General features: G+C 34.6%; 1 protein-coding gene across 4 annotated transcripts in view; it reads left to right on the plus strand.

Moving 5' to 3' along the window:
- PHACTR4 (phosphatase and actin regulator 4) overlaps nt 1-19,485 on the plus strand; it is a 75,169-nt gene that overhangs the window by 31,718 nt on the left and 23,966 nt on the right. The window contains exons 3-4 of one of the 4 annotated variants that reach the window (XM_032495648.1): nt 18,226-18,253; nt 19,187-19,357. In XM_032495648.1, the coding sequence (XP_032351539.1) occupies nt 19,219-19,357 (139 nt within the window). In that variant the 5' untranslated portion in view covers nt 18,226-18,253; nt 19,187-19,218. Of the gene's footprint in view, nt 1-4,176; nt 4,471-18,225; nt 18,254-19,186; nt 19,358-19,485 lie in introns of those variants that run through there. The other 3 variants (XM_032495646.1, XM_006173723.3, XM_032495647.1) reach the window with 3 other exon arrangements.

The following is a 19,485-nucleotide window of genomic DNA, read 5'->3' on the forward strand; positions in this document are numbered from 1 at the left end:
GCCTGTACCTTTTTCCCACCTCTGTCATCTGTTCTATGACTATTGACTCTTTCAGATTTTAGATGTCACTTAATTCAAGATCTTTTCTTTGATCTCTCAGGATAGAGCTAGATAACCCCCATGCCCACAAGTATGAGTTTGCTTAGCACCTAAGTACTCATCATGCTCTATTGTAGATGCTATTTACTTGAACTGTAAGCACCTTACGGGCAAAAATTGTTGGTTTTAGTTCCAGCACATCGCTAGGCATGTAATCAATGATCAGTAAATCTTTATTTGAATTCTGCTTGAGTGACTGAGGAAAGGCTTATAATAGTGGAAGCAACACTGGAACCAATTCTTAAAGGATGGATAGGAGTTCCCTAGATGGATCTGGGAGAGAAATTCCAAGCCAAGGGAGCAGTTTGTACAAATAGATGAGACAGTGAAGAGTTTACAAATGACTGGCAAGGCTTTCTCATATCCACATGGAGTTTGAGACATCAGTTATTAACTGTAGGATATTGTCTCTTATGCAGAGCCAGCCAGACTAGATTAGAGTTAGATCATGGGGTAAAGAATAGAAAGCTGCTCCCTCCCTCAATTATATATCCAGAAGTTGAAAGTTAGTCTTTTACTTGAATATGTATCTATATGACCTGTTAATAATTTCCGTTAGTCAACCTTTCTTAGAGGAAAGTGACTTTCTCCCCAGCCTCCTACTAGAGCTCACCTTCTTGAGACATCTCAAATTTAAGAAAGCAATATGCTGAATTAAGCTGAGGGAGATGTAATTGAAATAGCTAAGAGCTTACTCTCTCCTAGGTAATCCGATTTATTTTGGTACTTTAGCAAAAAAGTGTATTTAAATGGAAGCATTATACTTCTGTGATTGATCTTATAAACTGTTTATTGAAAATACAATGCATGTTCTCATGGTAGTGTGTGATATGAACACTTGCCAACAAAAAGCTTTGGAATTGTAAATGTCACTAAAGGTTTTGAATGCTCAGCAGTTTTTATAAGAAACAGGTTTTTTTTTGAGGGGGACGGGTAACTCAAGTGGTAGAGCATGTGCTTAAAGCCCAAGATCCTGGGTTCAATCCCCAGTACCTTCTCTATAAATAGATAGATAGATACATAGATACATAAATAAATAAATCCATCCATCCATCCCCCTCCCAAAAAAAAAAAAAAAACAAAGGCTCTGGTTAGAGGACTTCAGTTACTGTCTAAATCTAAGCTGTAGCTTAGATTCCTTTGCCTGTTAAACTCTATAAGGCCTTTTGTGCTCTTTCCATAAGATAGGAAGAGATTCACAAATTTTGGGGGTGGTGGGGAAAGGTAATGAGGCTTTTTTTTTTAATGGAGTTACTGGGGATCGAACCCAGGACCTCATGCATGCTAACCACGCACTCTACCACTGAGCTATACCCTCCCCCAAGATTCTCAAATTTTAATCTCTTACTTCCTCCATTCCTTGAGACAGTAAACTGTGGAGGAAAAGTACTCTAAAAAGAGAATATCTTAATTAGGTGATAAGAAGAGAGGGTTGTCTACTTATAAAGTTAGAGAGTCACCTTTGCATTTCTAAAATACAATGCATGGAAAACTAGAATGAATTCAAGTGTTTGTTAAATTTTAAAACCATCAAAAGGCCAATATCTTTCCCTCTTGTCTGTTTGTGTGCTTTTGTTGACGCAAAGTAAATATTATTAGAATGAAACTGAAACATGCTGGTTAGGGAACATATATTGGCTTGGTACATAGGCAACAGAATTAGAATTTCTGAGAGCTTTGTCATTGTTGTAAAGTATGGACTTCCTTGGGAAATGAATGTATCTTTAGGAATTAAATATTACCTTAGCCATTTATATGAGAGCCAAAGTGAGTCCCAGAGTTAGAGTCTGGAGACTTGCGTTTTAGTTTTGTCTCTGAGCAAAGCATTTAACTTCTTTGATCGTCAGTTTCCTTCTTCTGTAAGGAGTGGGAGATTGAGCCAGATGATCAGTACAAATCCTTTTTTTTTTTCTTATCTTTGAGTTTATTGCTACTTTTAAATACCCTAGGTTTAACAGTGAGCCAAGTTAAGATGGGCATTTAAATTTGGCAGGTGGTAAACAGCAGCCATCCAAGGATCCTTAAATCTATCTCTTCTACTCTTACATAGTTCTGTCAGCATAACCTAGATTCTGCAGTACTGTTTCTGGGCTGTGTGTGTGTGTGTGTGTGTTTAATGTGCCTGATTTGAACTAATCCACAATAATGCACATGTCTGGGCTGTTCCACCTGCTTAATGATTCTGTACACCAACCCTGATTGTGTTCAAACTTCCTCCTTGGCCTGCTTCTTCCTGATTTGCTCTCTGGATTCATGCTACAGAATGTCATTCTCTTCTGTTTCTGACTAACCTCTTTGTAATGACTGGGTTTTTTTGACATGTACCATTGTCTGGCTGCTCCTGATCTGGCCTCTCCTTCTTTGACTTTTTTTTTTTTTAATCTTGACAACTGTGATAAGTACTGCTTGCATTTATTGAGAGCTTTTCATGTGCCAGGTACATTACAAAGTGCTTTATTTATGCTCGTGTCATTTAATCCTTACAACTGCCCTGTAAGGATAAGTAATATTATGCCCACTTTATAAATTAGAACACTGAAGCTCAGAGAGGTGAAGTAACATGCCTAGTGTTAGCATGTAGTGATAGATCTAGAATTAAAATGTTAGTCTGCCTCCAAAGCTCGTCTTCTTAACCAGTCTGCTGTATTGTCTCCTTGATGATGATAACTGCAATATGTTGAGCACATACTAGATGCTAAGCAATGCATTTGCCACCTTTCGCCTCTCGTTTTACAGTAGTGGAAGGGCTATATTGCACATGATCTGCTTTTAGGCTAATAAATATAGGGGCCAGCTTAGAAGGTATTTGATGTTCTTAGATTGGAGCATTCTTTCAATGTAAAATTTCAATGTATTTTTCCTTTTACTCTTTCCTATCTTAATGGTGAGTATCATAGTGAGTTTTTCTTTTTCTTGACTACTGCCAGTATTAACAATTGAATGTTGCCCAAGTGTACACTATTTTTTCTTACTGATGCCTTAGTGTTGTCATTTTTTTTAGTTGTTACCTTTGCTGTTTTTTTTAAATCAGAAGCAGATAATGGAAAATGAGGAACAGGTCCTAAGGAAAGGGGAAAATCCAAATACTAGAAATCTTTCTGGAAGCTCAATTTGAAGAACAAAAATTTAAACTAAAACCTAGTTTTTTTGGGTAGCTGTCATTTGTTAAAGGAATATTAGGGCTTTGACAAACACAGGATTTAACCTCACTAGTCTTAGTTTTCTTATCTGATAATGTTGCAAATAATATATTCTTCACAATGCCTAGTTAGTTATGGTGATAATTAAAGGAAATAAACTGTAAAATTCCTTAATATAGTGCTCAAAATTGTTAATTCCCCCTTTATGTTCAGATGTTAATTCATCAAGATGTATCCTTAAGATTTATGTATTTGGCTGTATGTAAGTTAGTTATAGCTCAGTAAAAAAAAGAAGAATCAGTGTGCAGGCTGGCCCCTTCATTGCTACATGTGGTTAGCTGATACCTCCCATGTATCATATATAGCATGTAGGGCTGCTCCTTTTAATTTTGTATTCTTCAAGATCATTACTGAACTTTAGCAGAAAGAGAAATATTGCATAATACCTTACAAATATTCACTCCAAGTTTACTATTTTAGTAAGCAAGCTTTTCAGAAACATTTCTTTTTATTTTTAGAAAAGGTATATTTAATCCCCAGATCTTGTTCCTAATGTTAATTCCCAGTACATAGATCTCATCTGGCTCTGAGTATGCCACTCATAGGTAGGAAATAGAATTTTAGAGCAAGCAGTGAAATGTCCGAACAGTCGGATTTGGAGGCAAACCTGTGTCTAAAAAATATCTTTGAATGGGCTTCTGTTCCCATTAGCCTGCTACGCGTAACCCTAATGTTTTCTGTGTGATTAAATTTACAAGTTCTTTGCTAAACTCTTGAGCAGCCTCCCTTTCTTTGTGGCTGTGAGTCTGGAGAGTTGTAACCAAGCTCAGTGTCAGGAAAAGTAGGTGTGGACTTTCAGGGCTGTGCCGCCCAGCAGCGTGAATGTGGTCAGCAGTCTCCTCCCCTTCCTGCACTTCAGCTCTTCACTGCGAACTCTGGAATGACAGGCATTCCTGCGTGAAGAGAGCCGGTGTGAAGACATATTTGTAAGAACCACGAGTGCCTAGTCTGGGATACAGGGAAACAGAAGCTCCAGCAGATTAACTGACCTTGTGCCATTTCCCGATGCTTGGCAGTGACATTGAGAGAGGAGTACATGTCCCCTCCTTATATGGATTTATTGTTTAAGAAGAGTTTGCTTTGGTCTGGCACGGTTTGTTGTGAGACACATCAGACAACATAATCATGGGGCAAGCTGACATCTCCAGACCGGTAAATCCAGATGGAGTTGGTGAGTAATAGAAGTCAAAGAAACAAAATCTTGACGGAGGCAAGGCAAATCTAGGGCTGAAGCTGAATAGAGATTTTATAGAGATTTGAATGTGATGATTTTGATGCTTTTAACTTTGGGACATTGATAATTTTGTGAAGAATAAATGAAAAATATAAGTTAATTTTTCATTCAGTTATACTAATTTACCACTCATCATTTTGTTTTACTTGGTCCCTTTAGACTTTTTAAAGATAATATTGCTAGGAAACCATCTGTTAATATCTTGCCCTTGGAAAAAGTAAGTGCTACAGGAACTTGTGTTTAGAAATCAGTAGTGTTTTACAGCTATTTTGCAGGGCTCTAGCAATTGGTTTCTATATGTGGTGTAGAACTAGAACTGTTGACTTCTATAAATAGGACTGTTTTTAAGATTTGACTTAATTTTTTAGACTCAGTTATACATTTTCCAAATAAGGCTTTTTCCATTGTGCTGGTGTTTCCGTTTCTCATAAGCAACACTTGGTATAAACATTTCTGAAGTCAGTTCTTTATATTTTAAGTGTTATTGTCTCAGAAATAGCTAGAGACTAGGCTGAGAATTGTAAGTGTAGCCAGAGCTTCAAAGCATATAAGTGAAGATTCATTTTCCCAACATTTGGGGTTTTTTATAGGATGAAGATGGAGAGGTAGGAAAGATAGATTTAAGTGGGTGTTCATTAAAAAGTTGCTAAATATAAGCAAAGTAGGGGAAAGCCTATGAATCATCCCTTGACATTATACTATATTTTTAAAAAAAGGTTTATACCTTCTCTTTGATTTATGAAGCAGCATAAAGCATGTTCAGTCTCAGGCTGCCTTTTTTTCACAAATGAAAAGTGTTGGCAATTTTAAAGAAAAGCATAAAGTGTGGGAACACAAGTAACACCCCCAAATGTGTCTTGTGATTTAATGTGATTTAGTTTCAAAGGTATGTTTTCCCTGAGAACTTGTCAGATGAAATTCCTACAAAGTATTATTTTTCATATTTTACTGAAACTAGGCACATGGATCACAAAGTGAGTCATTCAGCCACAGATTTTTAGGACTGACGTTAGGACTAGACTTACTTTACCTGATCACCAGGGCTGAGTCCATATCAGTTCAGTTGCTCACTTTTTGTTTTTCTAAATGAAATATTTTATAAATAGAAAAAGGTATCGAGAAGAATACAAAGGACCCTCTGGGGCCACTACCCAGCTTAAGAGATGAAATTAAAAACAGATATATCCCTCCCCACCCCTCTTCCTGTGCCCACATTCCCTTGTATAATTCATAGATGACTATAAGCTATTTTAATGGACAGACTCCACTCTATCATTTATAATTCAGAATGTATTCTGTTTGAGCAAATCAAGACCAGTTCATGAAGGTGTAACGTTGATATGTAAGATGAATATCATTACTGTAAAGTCTTTTACCAAACAACAGTTGCTTAATGAAATGAAATTTTAAAACTATTTCAAATGGAAAAGAATCTGAAAAAATATATATGTTTAAAAAATAAAATTGTAACACTGTACCCTAATGATATGAAGATACAGTAAGCTAAGAAACTTTGAGTCTGGGCTACTTGTGAAATCCTGCACTATTCATGAAAATTTTTTTTATAGATCTGAAAGTGTTATAAAGTGAAAATGCATTAAACAAAATTTTTATTTTTTTAACACATAATTTTTAAATTGTCCTACTAGTAATTGCTATTAATTTCCCCTGCCACCTATTTCTATTGTTTCATTTTTTTAAAATTAGATTTATGACAGAGATAAGTAAATAAGCCAGAGTAATACATAATATCGAATAGCATCAGTTTTACATATTTTATGTTAAATTATTAATGCACGTGTATAATAATTTATTAAAATTGTTACTTGGGTGCACTTTTTTTTACTGTTGTACTTTACTGATATGGCTGTGTCCTGGGTTACTCTCTAAAAAGCCTTTCATCAGAGATGTCAGTCAGGACTCAGACTTTAGTGAGCCTGTTTCACTTCATGGCTGAACATATTCAAAAGGCTTGTTTATGAAATAAAACAACTAATAAAAAAATAAAAAGCATTTCAATGAATAGGTGTCTGAAATATCTTACTAGATTTTTTGGAAGGATAAATGTAGAAAGTAAGACTTAGATCATTTCCTTACAGTTCTAGGCCTGTAATAGAGTAGTTAGTTTTGAGCTTTAAAATTGATACTTTAAAATACTGGGTTTGGCAAGCCAAGTCATACAAAAATAAAAGAATGAATGAATGTATTGAAATGATTTCTTATTATTTTCAAGCCACTGTGAATGTGGCAGACTCTGAATAGGTATAATTCCTGTCTGTGCCCTTAAAAAGTTTACTTTCTAGTTAAGAATTTAAAATATTAAAAGTAAAAATCCAAAATACTTAAAATTTATTTAAGATAAGACATACTCCTTTTTTTAAGGTTATTAGACTCCCATGGCTTATGATGGAAGTGTAGAGCTGTTAACCAAGAAGAGTCTACTTTTAAATAAATAACCTTTACATGAGGACTCATGCAGATTTATGAGATGTTATGTCAGTATCCAGCTATTGTTTTTTACCATAGGATCTTTCTAACAACAAGTGAGCTAATGGAGTATTTGAATGCAAAGTAGAAATTTATGCTATGGTGTCCATTCAAGGAGATAAGCAGTTATCATCAGCATTTCATATAAAAAAATTATCCTAAAGTTAAATGTGTCCACAGGAGAAGCCTATAGATTTACTGAGATGAAACGTTCAAATAATACTTTGTAGTTCTTGATCAACATAAAAGCTGTTTCTGTATGCACTTTAATCATTCATTATTTATCATATTAAAATGAATAGCTAATTAGCACATGTCCTTAAATTAGGCACAAGACCAAAGAATTTTAATAAGCTCTACTCAACCATTTAGTCTGGAACTTTTCTTCTCTCTGCCTTTCTGTTCCCACTCTAGCTTTTTTTTTTTTTTTTTTTTTTTTTGAGCCCCAACATATACCTTCTACTCACTAATTAGCCTCCCCCCCAACTTTTCCTTTGTATGAGAATATATTACTTTAAAAGATACTATGTTGTAATATTTCTTACTTTCTATATTCCTTTTCCACACCATTTGATTCATTTTGCTCTGAAATTTGTTGTTACGGGTTCTCATTCATGAGAATGGGAGTAGTTATGGGAAAGGTGGTTTAGAAATTTATTGTTATTTGGAGGCGAAATCAGTAAGCAAATTGCTGGATGAGTAAAATTTAATGTAGCTTTATAACTATTAACATAGGAATAAATAATATATGGATTAATTAAAAATAAACTACTTCATGAGACTTGGAAGAAAAATTCTTGGTATTGTTTGGTCATCAGAATTATGAGAGACATTTCTCAAACCTATTTTGGTCTAAAAATAAATACTTTCTTCCGAGAAAGAAGGAACAGGCATACTTTCTTCATGTAATCCAGGAATCAGGAGAAAGTGACAGTATAGGGATCTGTCATGGACTCTTTACAGGATTTTCTGTTGTTATTGAATGTAGAATACCAATCAAAAGTTATTATTCCCTCTCTCTGCTTCAGTAGGTTTTCTGAATAGCCTATTGTCACAACAATGTATTCCTTCTTTCTACTTGCAAGTTAACTTTGGTAAATTTAAGGGTTTTTTCCATGAGAGAATATATTTCTTGGCACCTCACTATAAAAACTTTCTCTCAACTTGGAATTTTTGTCAAAAAAATATACATACCAAATTGCCAGAGTAAAGCAGCATCACTTCTTGATGCAGTCATGATCGGAGAACTATTTCCCAGAGTTAGAATCTCAAACCTAACTGTACCTGCAAGTACAGAAAGAGAACTTTTCCCTGAGTATCTTCTTGAGTGTTTTACCCAATTCTTTCTACTTCCCAGAGGTCAGAACTATGCAGTATTTCCAAGGAAAGTTATTGGGCCTGCTCTGGACAAAGCTTGCTTTGTTCATTAGTGGCAGGTTTTGCTTTCTGTAACTTTGTTGCAGTTTTCTAAAACAGCTCTTTAAATCCAATAATAATCTTCTTTTAGAAGGCAAAAAAGAGTATAAATACAATAGAGTAAGTACCGTAAATTACTGTTCTCCATTGACAAAGTTCTAATGCTGTTAAAATGCTTGTGTAAAAGCAAGATCTGTTTCAAGCTAGATGAGCATAAAGGATAATTAGACAGAGCCATTAGATTATAGAAGTAACTAGTCACAGTATATGTTAGGTCAAGCCATTATGCTGTATACCTTAAACCTGAAAAAAAAAAAAGATAATTGATACCTCTTCATAGTGGAGTATGTGTCTTGTTGCACAAAACTATGTATTACGTTTTGGACAAATAGCTGATTATTAAAAATTTTGTGGGTAAAATAAAAGAACTTTAAACATCTTAAATCTACACATTTTTTAAAACCCAGTAAAGTATAAGAAATAGGGATAGAACCAAGACAGTCCCAGTAATTTTGTTGGTTATTACTAAGCCTAGTGAAGGCGAGAGGATAGCGAAGGCTGTCTTGAAAACTAAGTTCTCTATCAATTCCAAATGTCTGTGCCTTACCTTTGCTTCCAACGTAGATGATTAAGAATTGGTTGTAAATCAGATTCTAAAATGAACACTTGTGCGGAGAATATAGCTCAAGTGCTAGAGCACATGCCTAGTATGCACAAGGTCCGGGGCTCATTCCCCAGTACCTCCTCTAAAAATAAACACATAAATAAACCTAATTACCTCCCACCTAAAAAAAAATAAATAAGTAAATAAATAGAATAAACACAATAACACTATCTTTGACCTAGGACTTACTGTTTAACCTTGCTTTATCCTTTATTTTTAGCAAGTAATGTAGGTATAATATGTATCCGCAGTGAATAGGTAATGAATATTTTAACTGAAGATGTAAAATGCTAAGTAATTTTTTAATAATGCTATATATTTATTTAAAAATCACTCCAGAAATTCATCTGGAGCAACTGAACTTGAAGTAAAAAACTTGAATTAAATGTTGACAAGGAAAAAACTGAATATTGAAGCAAGAAACTACTAGAACTCTGCATAATACATGATATAAGAAATAAGCCTATGAAATGTGAGGTGCTACAACTTGAAGGAGGGACTAAGTAGTTTAAATACCAGGGCATAGTTTCAGGATACTACTCAAACTAGAACTCCAAACTATAGTTTAGTTAGTTATCTTCCTCTCCCAACCTCCACCCCCTCCAAAAAATACCAAGACCTCCAACTCTGTGACATGCTTTCCTAGTGGCCTGCAGCTGCATGACTCAAAGAAAAAGGTGTTTTCTTTGGAACACACAATCGTAAAACTATAGCCAGCATTCTACACCCTGTGTTCTGAAGGACAAAGGGAAATGAGAGGAACCACCTTGTTTGGCTCTCATGGAAAATAGAGGGGGCCATAAGAACATTTTAAATTCCATAGTTTAAACAAAAACAATGAGATATCTAAATATGACTCCAAGCCTGTATTTATTCTGTCAAATTAGAAGTGGGAGGGAGATGGTCAATAAAATCAGAGTTGTTGAGAACAAATGGTTCGTGTGCAAATTTGCTTATGAACAGACTCACCTCTCTAAGCCCTTTGTTTATGAGTACAGAAACAAAATTTGAGATGTAATTGTATCATTAAAAATAAAAAAGATGATTTCTAGATACCTGAATATACTTTTTGTTGTATAATTTATTCTCCTGTCAGTTTCTCTTTCTTTCTATTGTAGTTTTCTAAGCAATGCAATTGAATTTCCTTCATGTCAGACAAAAATTCATAGTAAGAAGCCTGAGCTAGTGTACCAATTTTAATGGATCCAAGAATGTTACGGAGATGAGTAGCTTCACTTAGATCTAGTCAGCCACTGCCATCAAAGATTTATGCATACTTTAAAACACTTCACTCTAGCTAAAAAGTTTACACCTGGTGAATTTAGATTACCATTAAATTTGGTCTCTAACTCATAGCAAAAAAAAGGGTGGGTTTTTGTTTTTCATTTTTCAGTTTTGTTAAGTAGAATTGTTACAGTTTGACTGCACATATACAATATATTGCATGTAAATACATGTATACAATATAATGCATTTATTTTTAAAATTTACATGTATGTACTGTTCATTGTTTCTAAGAATAGTTTAGAGCTTTAGCTTTTTAAATTTACATAGTTATCAAAGGAATAAAGCCTACCACAAAATAAAAATCAACAGAATGCAGTAATCCAATCATAAAGGACAGTGCTTACACATATTCAGGAAATCAGTCATCTAAGATATAAATAATAAGTAGTTCATTTGTGTCCTTTGTTTAAGACTCCACATATAAGTAGTATCATATGGCATTTTTCTTTATCCTTCCAGCCGCTTCACTTAGAGTGACGATCTCCGGGTCCATCCATGTTGCTGCAAATGACATTAAAAAGGATAGTATTCTTAAAAGATTGTAGGACTAGAAAGTATTGTTTGGGTAATCCAAATCTACTCACTTTAACATGTGTCACTCTGCCAAAAACCAAAGAAATATGTCCTTTAATGGTTTAATTTGCTTAATATTTCAGACTATGATTTTCATGTGGGAAATAACTCATCTTTATAGGAGCCTAATGTTTAAAAAGAATTGTTTTCTTTTGTGTATTTATGTATCTACTGGACTTAATTTATTAACTGTCATGGTTTGAAAGCTCCCACTTTCATAGTAAACTTGGTTTTGTTCCAATTATAAAAGCCATACACGTTCATTGTAAAATATATATCTATATATATGTATAAAAGAAGTTGGAAAAGAGAGGCACAAATATCCTGTAATCCTTCCATCAAATTACATTTACATTTTAATTTAGTCCCTTCCATTCTCCTTTTTAACATATTTTTGTACACTTTAGATAATGTGATACATAATAATTTATGGCTAAGTTTATACTCTTTAATCTAGGATTACTAGTTACTCTAGGAACTTAAGTTCTAATGATTGTATATTTTATATAAATTCTTCAGTTTATTTACATACCCATCATTATACAATGACATTCACAATTGTCACCACCCTAAATAACACTGTCAGAAATAACACCTTTGGGCAACTTCCATCTTCTGAAGCCGAGCATCCTAGATTTTTATGTAAATGTTAATGAGAACTTAGGCTTTTATTAGAGAAAATGGTCTTTTATAATTTATACATAGTTAGAATTAAAATTTGAAAAAAAAAATGTGCATGGCCCTGGCTACTATTCTAGTTATAAATAATGCCTAGTTAGATTTTTTTTTTTTAAAAAAGAATATATGCCCAAGTGGAATTTGATTATAGGAGATCAATACCTGTATCATAGATTCTTCAGAGTTGGATTCAGGCAGACTGCTGAGTAGTTCTTTCCAAAAAATGTTACCATTAGTCTGCTTTCAATCTGCTACCTTCCCTTCTTGATTTAAAATACTCTTGGAAGTTACCATATGATTCAGCAGTCCCACTCCTGAGCATGTATCTGGGGGAGACTCTAATTAAAAAAGATACATGCACCCCAATGTTCATAGCAGCACTATTTATAATAGCGAAGACATGGAAGCATTCTAAATGTCCATCAACAGATGACTAGATAAAAAAGCTGTGGTACACACACACACAACGGCATACTACTCAGCCATAAAAAAAGAATGAAATAATGGCATTTTCAGTCACCTGGATGGTCCTAGAAATTATACTAAGTGAAGTAAGCCAGATAGAAAAAGACAAGTAACACATTATCACTGATATGTGGAGTCTAAAAAAAATGACACAAATGAACTTATTTACAAAACAGAAACAGACTCAGACATGGAAAACTTATGGTTACCAAAGGGAATGGGGTAGGGGAGGGGGTGAGGGGTAAATTAGGAGTTTGGGATTGGCAGATACAAATTAATTCTATACAGAAGAGATAGGAGTAGGGGTATAGCTCAGTTGGTAGAATGCATGCTGAGCATGCACAAGGCACTTGGTTTGATCCCAGTATCTCCATTTAAAAAAAGAAAGAAGCAGAATAAACATCAGAGTCCTACTGTATAGCACAGGGAACTATATTCAATATTTTGTAATAACCTATAATGAAAAATAATATATGTACATATATATCCACAACTGAATCACTATACTGTACACCAGAAACTAGCACAACATTGCAAATCAACTGTGCTTCAATAAAAATAAAATAAATTAAATTAAAATAAATACTCTTGGATGTAGTAGGGAAGGCTTCACTGGCTGCCTGTCCTACCTACAGTCCTACCCTTCATATATAGGACATTTGATGGAATCAGGTTTTTGTGATTTCCCTCTGGTGTCAACATAATTGATTTTGGGGGAAAAGAGAAGGTGATTTACCTCTTTCCCTTTTCATTAGGAATGATTAATCTACTTCTCTTTCTTCTTTTTCTGAAATCTTTCACCCATGGGAGCACAGCCTTAACTCAGAATTTCTTTCTTTCTAAACAAAGAGCACACGGGAAGAACTTTATCAACACTTTATTTTAATCAGTTATAGGTGTTGCTCTTGAATATCTAAAAGTTGAGTTTCCAGAGCACTCCCAGACTAATCTCCATGAGAAATGCCTAAGAGTATGACTTCAGAGTCCTCTCCCACGTATCTTATCAACAGCATAAAGAATCTGTCTCAGCTTGAAGGAAGATCTAAAGAGTAAGGTGCACAACAGTCAGTGAAGAAAGACTCCAAATACAGGATATGATTTATGAATAAAAAAGAAAAATCTGTACTCCAATGTAAAAATAATGTACAATAATGATCTAAATCATAAAAGTTGATTGCTATATCCAATTTAAGTACAAAGCAATGACTTCTAAGAGAAGTGAACAAAGGAATGATAAAGTACCTGTTGAAATTTGAAGTAATTATAAGTAGATAGTGAATTAGTTTATAAGGAGGCTTTAATAAGAATCCTAACTTTAGTATTTGTACCTTTATAAATTTTGATAGAAAGCATCCAAATAATGAAACATACAAAGAAAAGCAGTCCAGTGGGTTGGGGGGAAGCCAATAAAATGACATTTATAAAGTGCTGAAATTAAACAAATAAAAATACCTCTCAGTTCCCAACTGAAACTACTGTACCAAGTGAAAATATTATTCAGAAATAATGAAATAAAAGTAGCCTAGTTGGAAGCACAGAATTGGAGGAAGACATGAAGAGTACCTGAAAGAGCAAACATGCAGAAAGTATGAACGAATACTGTTTGTTTAAACAACAATAATAATGTTTTCTATGGTTCAGTTATGTATATGTAGAAGTAATATATGACAGTAACACAGAGTAAACAGTTGAAATGTCAGATTCTTGCATTGTTCCTTTAGTAGTAAAAGTACTAACTTAACGTCAATTATAAGTCAAGGATGCACAGAATAACAAATAGAAATGAATAGAAAATGGTAGACTTTTAAACCCAGCTGTGTCAGTAAAAGCATTAAATATAAATTGACTAAATATTGACAAAAGACAACAATTGAAAACTAGAGAGAAAAAAATAAGGCAAAAGTTTTATTAGAGCAATATAGGGAATTTCCTAGTGATGAAAGGGTCAAGTCAACAGGAAGATATAACTCTAAATCTGTGTGTACCTAGTAACATATCTACCAAGTATATAAAGCAAAAATTAATAGAACTAAATAGAGAAAGAGACAAATCCACTTTCATAGGTAGAAATATTAACATACCTCTCTCAGTAACTGATAAAACAAGCTGCAACAAATCAGAAAGGATTTAATGATTTGTACAACACGATTAACCAACTTGGCGTGATTGGCATATAATAGAACCCTACACTCATTAACTGCACAATACTTTCTTCCCAAGTGCACATGAAACATACCTTATAAATCTAGGGGAAATATAAGTGTAAATTTTAATTTATTTTTAATTTAAACTCTACCTGAGACTAGGAAACACAGAAAAGATCCTTACAATTCTGTAGGAGTACTTGAGTAGGAAACACTGGAATGTTGCTGTGATTTCCTGGTTTATTTTTCATCAACAGAGAATTAGGTTACATGCAGAGAATGTCTATCTCTGTCTCTTTTAACATGCATAAGATTTCCAGATAATAATCTGGGATTGAATTTAACAAACTTGACTGATCATTACGAATCGCCTGGGAAAATTTTTGTAAACAGATTTCTTGGTCCCACCTCCTGGAGATTCCATGTTTTGAAAAGGCAACTGGGCTGATTCCAAGTATTTCAGCAGATTTGGGAGTCGCAGAAATAATGTTCTGTTTGTCATCAGAATATGAATGAATGGATTTGGGATCAGGCTGGGTGTGGCTGAACCCCACTGCATGATGCAGGAGACATACTTCCTTCTGAAAGTTTTATCAACATGAAAATTAAGCACATTTGCATAAAGCATCAAAGAAAAAAACTACTCTTTGCTTTTTGTATTCAGTGACTTTCTTTACATAATGAAAGAGGAGGGCTTTTCTTAGCAACCTGTATGACAGCAGATGCATTCATTTTTATCGTAAGTTGTTGATATTTTGCACACACACTGACTTTTTAATATAAACAACTTATTTTGAGTTTATATGCTAGCAAGCATAAATATATTTGAAAGGATATTATATTGTTGTTTTGAATGTATAAGAGAAAGGGAACATAGAAATATATTGTTCAATATAATGAAGAACTAAAAGGGATGAATTAAGTCTTACTTTTTTTTTAATTGAAATGTTGTTGATTTATAATGTGTTGATTTCTGGTGTACAGCATAGAGATTCAGTTATACACATATATTCTTTTTCATTGTAGTTTATTACAGGATATTGAATGTAGTTTCCTGTGCTATACATCAGGACCTTGTTGTTTATTTTGTATATAGTAGTTTGTGTCTGATAATCCCAGACTCTAATTTATCCCTCGCCACCCCCTTTCCCATTTGGTAATCATAAAATTGTTTTCTGTGAGTCTCTATTTTATAAATAAGTTCATTTGCATCATCTTTTTTTATTATTTTAATTTTTTTAATTTCTTTTATTTATTTATTTTTTTTTATTGGTGGGGAGAGAGGTAGGTTTACTTATTTATTTTTAGAGGAGGTACTGGGGATTGAACCCAGGACCTTTTGTGTGTAAGCTTGTGCTCTACCACTTGAGCTATACCCTTTCCCCCTGTATCATCTTTTTTAGATTCCACATATAAGTATATATGATAGTTGTCTTTCTCTGACTTAACTTCATTTAGTGTGATACTCTCTAGGTCCATCCATATTGCCATAAGTGGCATTATTTCATTCTTTTTATGGCTGAGTAGTATTCCATTGTGTATATAAACCACATTTTCTTTATCAATTCATCTGTCAATGGACATTTAGGTTGCTTCTATGTCTTGGCTATTGTAAATAGTACTGCTTTGAACATTGGGGTACATGTATCTTTTCAAGTTAGAGTTTTCTCCAGATACATGCCCAGGAGTGGGATTGCTGGATCATTTGGTAACTCTTATTTTTAGTTTTTTAAGGAAACTCCATACTGTTTTCCATAGTGGCTGCACCAAATTACATTCCCACCAACAGTGCAGGAGGGTTCCCTTTTCTCTACACCCTCTCCAGCATTTATCGTTTGTAGACTTATTAATGATGGTCATTCTGACCAGTATGAGGTAATATCTCATTGTAGTTTTGATTTGCATTTCTCTGATAATTAGTGATATGGAGCATCTTTTCATATGCCTATTGACCATCTGTATGTATTCTTTGGAGAAATGTCTATTTAGGTTTTCTTCCCATTTTTGATTGGGTTATTTGGTTTTTTGTTATTGAGTTGTATGAGCTGTTTGTATATCCTGGAGATTGTCCTTGTCAGTTGCATCATTTGCAAATATTTTCTCCCAGTCCATACTTTGTCTTTTCATTTTGTTTATAATTTCCTTTGCTGTGAAAAAGCTTATAGTTTGATTAGGTCCCATTTGTTTATTTTTGCCTTATTTCTGTTGCCTTGGGAGACTAACCTCAGAAAATATTGCTACAATTTCTGTCAGAGAATGTGTTGCCTATGTTCTCTTCTAGATTTATGGTGTCCTGTCTTATGTTTAAGTCTCTAAGCCATTTTGAGTTTATTTTTGTGTATGGTGTGAGGGAATATTCTAACTTCATTGATTTACATGTGGCTGTCCCAAGTCCTATGTTAGAAAGTGGTTAAATCGCTGAGAAAAGAGTGGAAGCAGACTAGATTGGATATACTTCATTTAAAGACCTCATAGACAGGAACTTTTCTGTGAATATGTTATCATCTAACATTCCTGTAGCTATTTGGCTATTTTTCTTTGTAAAAGCATCACATAGCACTAAGAACCTTTACTTTCATATTGTTAGTTTGGGTTTTTTTGTTTGTTTGTTTTTGGTTTGGTTTGGTTTCGGGGGTTTGTTTTATTTTTATATTATCTTCGCTATTACTTTTCTTTTTTCGGTGGGGGGCAATTGGGTTTACTTTTACTTACTTGTTTTTTTTAACAAAGGTACTGGGGATCAAACCCAGGACCTCATGCGTGCTAAGTAGGCACTCTACCACTGAGCTACTACCCTCCCCCTTTCCCTATCACTTTTAACCAAACAGGCATTTTCCTATGTGTCTTTTGGAACTGAGTGAGGTTCACTCAGTGGGTGGGTTAGCAGGAGATTTTCCTTTCGTGTCTTTTGGAACTGAGTTTCACTCAATGGGAGGGTTAGCAGAAGATTTAAAGTTTCAATCCCTCCTTGCCTCTGTAAGAAAGGCTACTGTATGAGAATGAATAGCTTATGCTACTTAGTTCCATTTCTGAAAGTGTTATCATTAACATGTTAAATATTATGATATCATGAATGCTCTGAAATGTCTTCAGTTCTCATTGACATTCCATAATTGGTAAAACACTGTCTTAGTGAAAGCACTCTTTTTTTTTTTTTTTACTTTTTTTTAACACCTTTATTGGGGTATGATTCCTGTACAGTAAACTATACATATTTCAAATGTACAATTTGATGAATTTTGATAAATGTATACACCAATGAAACCACTACCACAAGACAGATAACATTTCCATCACTCCCCAAGAGGGAAAGCACTTACTCTTGAAAGCAATACCGTGTGTTCACCCTGGTGCCACTCTTGGTGGTCCATCCCAGGGTACCGTGGAGGGGAACTTGTTTTGCAGGAGTTCTTCTAATGTCTCTAGCAACTATACTTTAAAAAAGATGATCCAGTGTTATATTCTATTGCATTTTATGTAAAGAATTAAGGTAGCTGAGACCCAAGATGCCCACAAGTAAAGAAAAGAGTCACTCTTCTCTGTCATCGTCATCTGTTGCACTTCAGGAACCAGAACCCTGTTTTGTCTAAGTCATCTAGACACAGCAAAGTAATGTATCAGTAGTTATTGCTGCAGTCACTCTGATTATTACGATTGTGTAACCCTGATCTTTATCAGCGGACTCCCCTAGACTCACGTCTATCAACTGAAAAAAGTTGGAATTTGGCAAATGTTTCTTTAAAAAAATGCCTATTGATTGTGTATTTTCTCTTATGAAAAAAAGTCTAATGAATTAAGAATCTTGTAGTGCATATATTATGCCCTCTTATCCCCCCAGCCTCCAAAAGCATTATTTGCTTCGAATGTGAAATTGTTTACAATAAATATATTCACTTATTACAGGCAATTATACAGGATATGATCCTTGCTAATTCCAGGATTGTTATTCCACATGACTCTTTTTTTCTTCTCCTCTAGACTTCTCCAAAGAACCCTGGGACAGTAGGTGGAGTGCAAAGTTGTATTGTGTTGCTTTCCTGCTTTTTTTGTTGCCTTCCTGCTTTTTTAGAAAATTACTCTTGGCCCAGTCTTGGCTGCTCCTTTCCGTGCCACTAAAGCTAACTAACTAAACCCTGCATGAGGGACTCATAGCCTTTCATTTTGATCCTGCACATTTACCATGTCAGTTATGTTTCTTGTCAAATCTTTAGAATCAGGATTGTCCTTAAAGCAACACTGCAGTAAATGAAATGAAATCTTATCTCTCCAAAAAAAAAAAAAATGTCCCTTTGTTTGAAGCACTCTCTTTCTAATACCCCTGCCTCCCCACCCATAGCACCTTCCAGTACTCCAAAACTACCTAGGGTCTTTTTTGCAAAGGGAGATAATAATCTGATAAACATATACAAGTAAGGTGTTAATACTTAAAGTGTTACCCCCTCCCTGAACTAGTCATATCCTCAAAAAAGAGGGCAGGGAGAGGGCAGTGATTAACAGAGAATAATGACTCACTCACCAGCGGTGGAACTCTCTGCTTCAGTGACACAAGAGACAATGATGTGAGCTGAGAAAGGCCTTTCCCCATGCCCAGAGAATGAGAATGGCAACAGAAGTAGCCTACACTGGGGCAAGATCTCATGCGTACTGGGAAGACATCCACATTGTGTGTGTGTGTGTACCTTTAAGAGATTTGAGCTGGTTACAATCATCTCATTGAATTTTTGTCCTAAAATGGTATCAGCTCCTTAGTAGTTTTTCTGTTATGGATTTTGGTGTTTGGTGTCCATGTGGTGTCCAGGAGTCTGTCTGCATGATTATTTATCATTGCTCTGATCCTTTCCAACTACTACAGGAAGAGAGGGGAAGGGACATTTTCGAGATTATTCTGAAATAATAAATTAGCTGTTCTCTTGCCTCTCTCCCTCTCACCATGCAACAGAAGAAGCAGGCCAGCCTGTTGCAGACCCAGGCATGGTAATGGACAGTGTGGAAGCTGGAGACACAACACCTCCTACCAAAAGGAAGAGCAAGTTCTCAGGCTTTGGCAAGATCTTCAAGCCCTGGAAATGGCGAAAAAAAAAAAGTGATAAATTCAAAGAGACATCAGAAGGTAAGATGTTAAAATTTAAATATATGTTCTGAGTTAAAGAGTTCCCCATTTTGGAAGTACCTAATTTTTTCATTCTCTTCCCAAGTTTCTATAACCCCCTATTTGAAGAGGGAATTGAATCTTTTAGA

Source organism: Camelus ferus, chromosome 13 (assembly GCF_009834535.1).
Source record: "Camelus ferus isolate YT-003-E chromosome 13, BCGSAC_Cfer_1.0, whole genome shotgun sequence".
NCBI classification, from domain to species: domain Eukaryota; kingdom Metazoa; phylum Chordata; class Mammalia; order Artiodactyla; family Camelidae; genus Camelus; species Camelus ferus.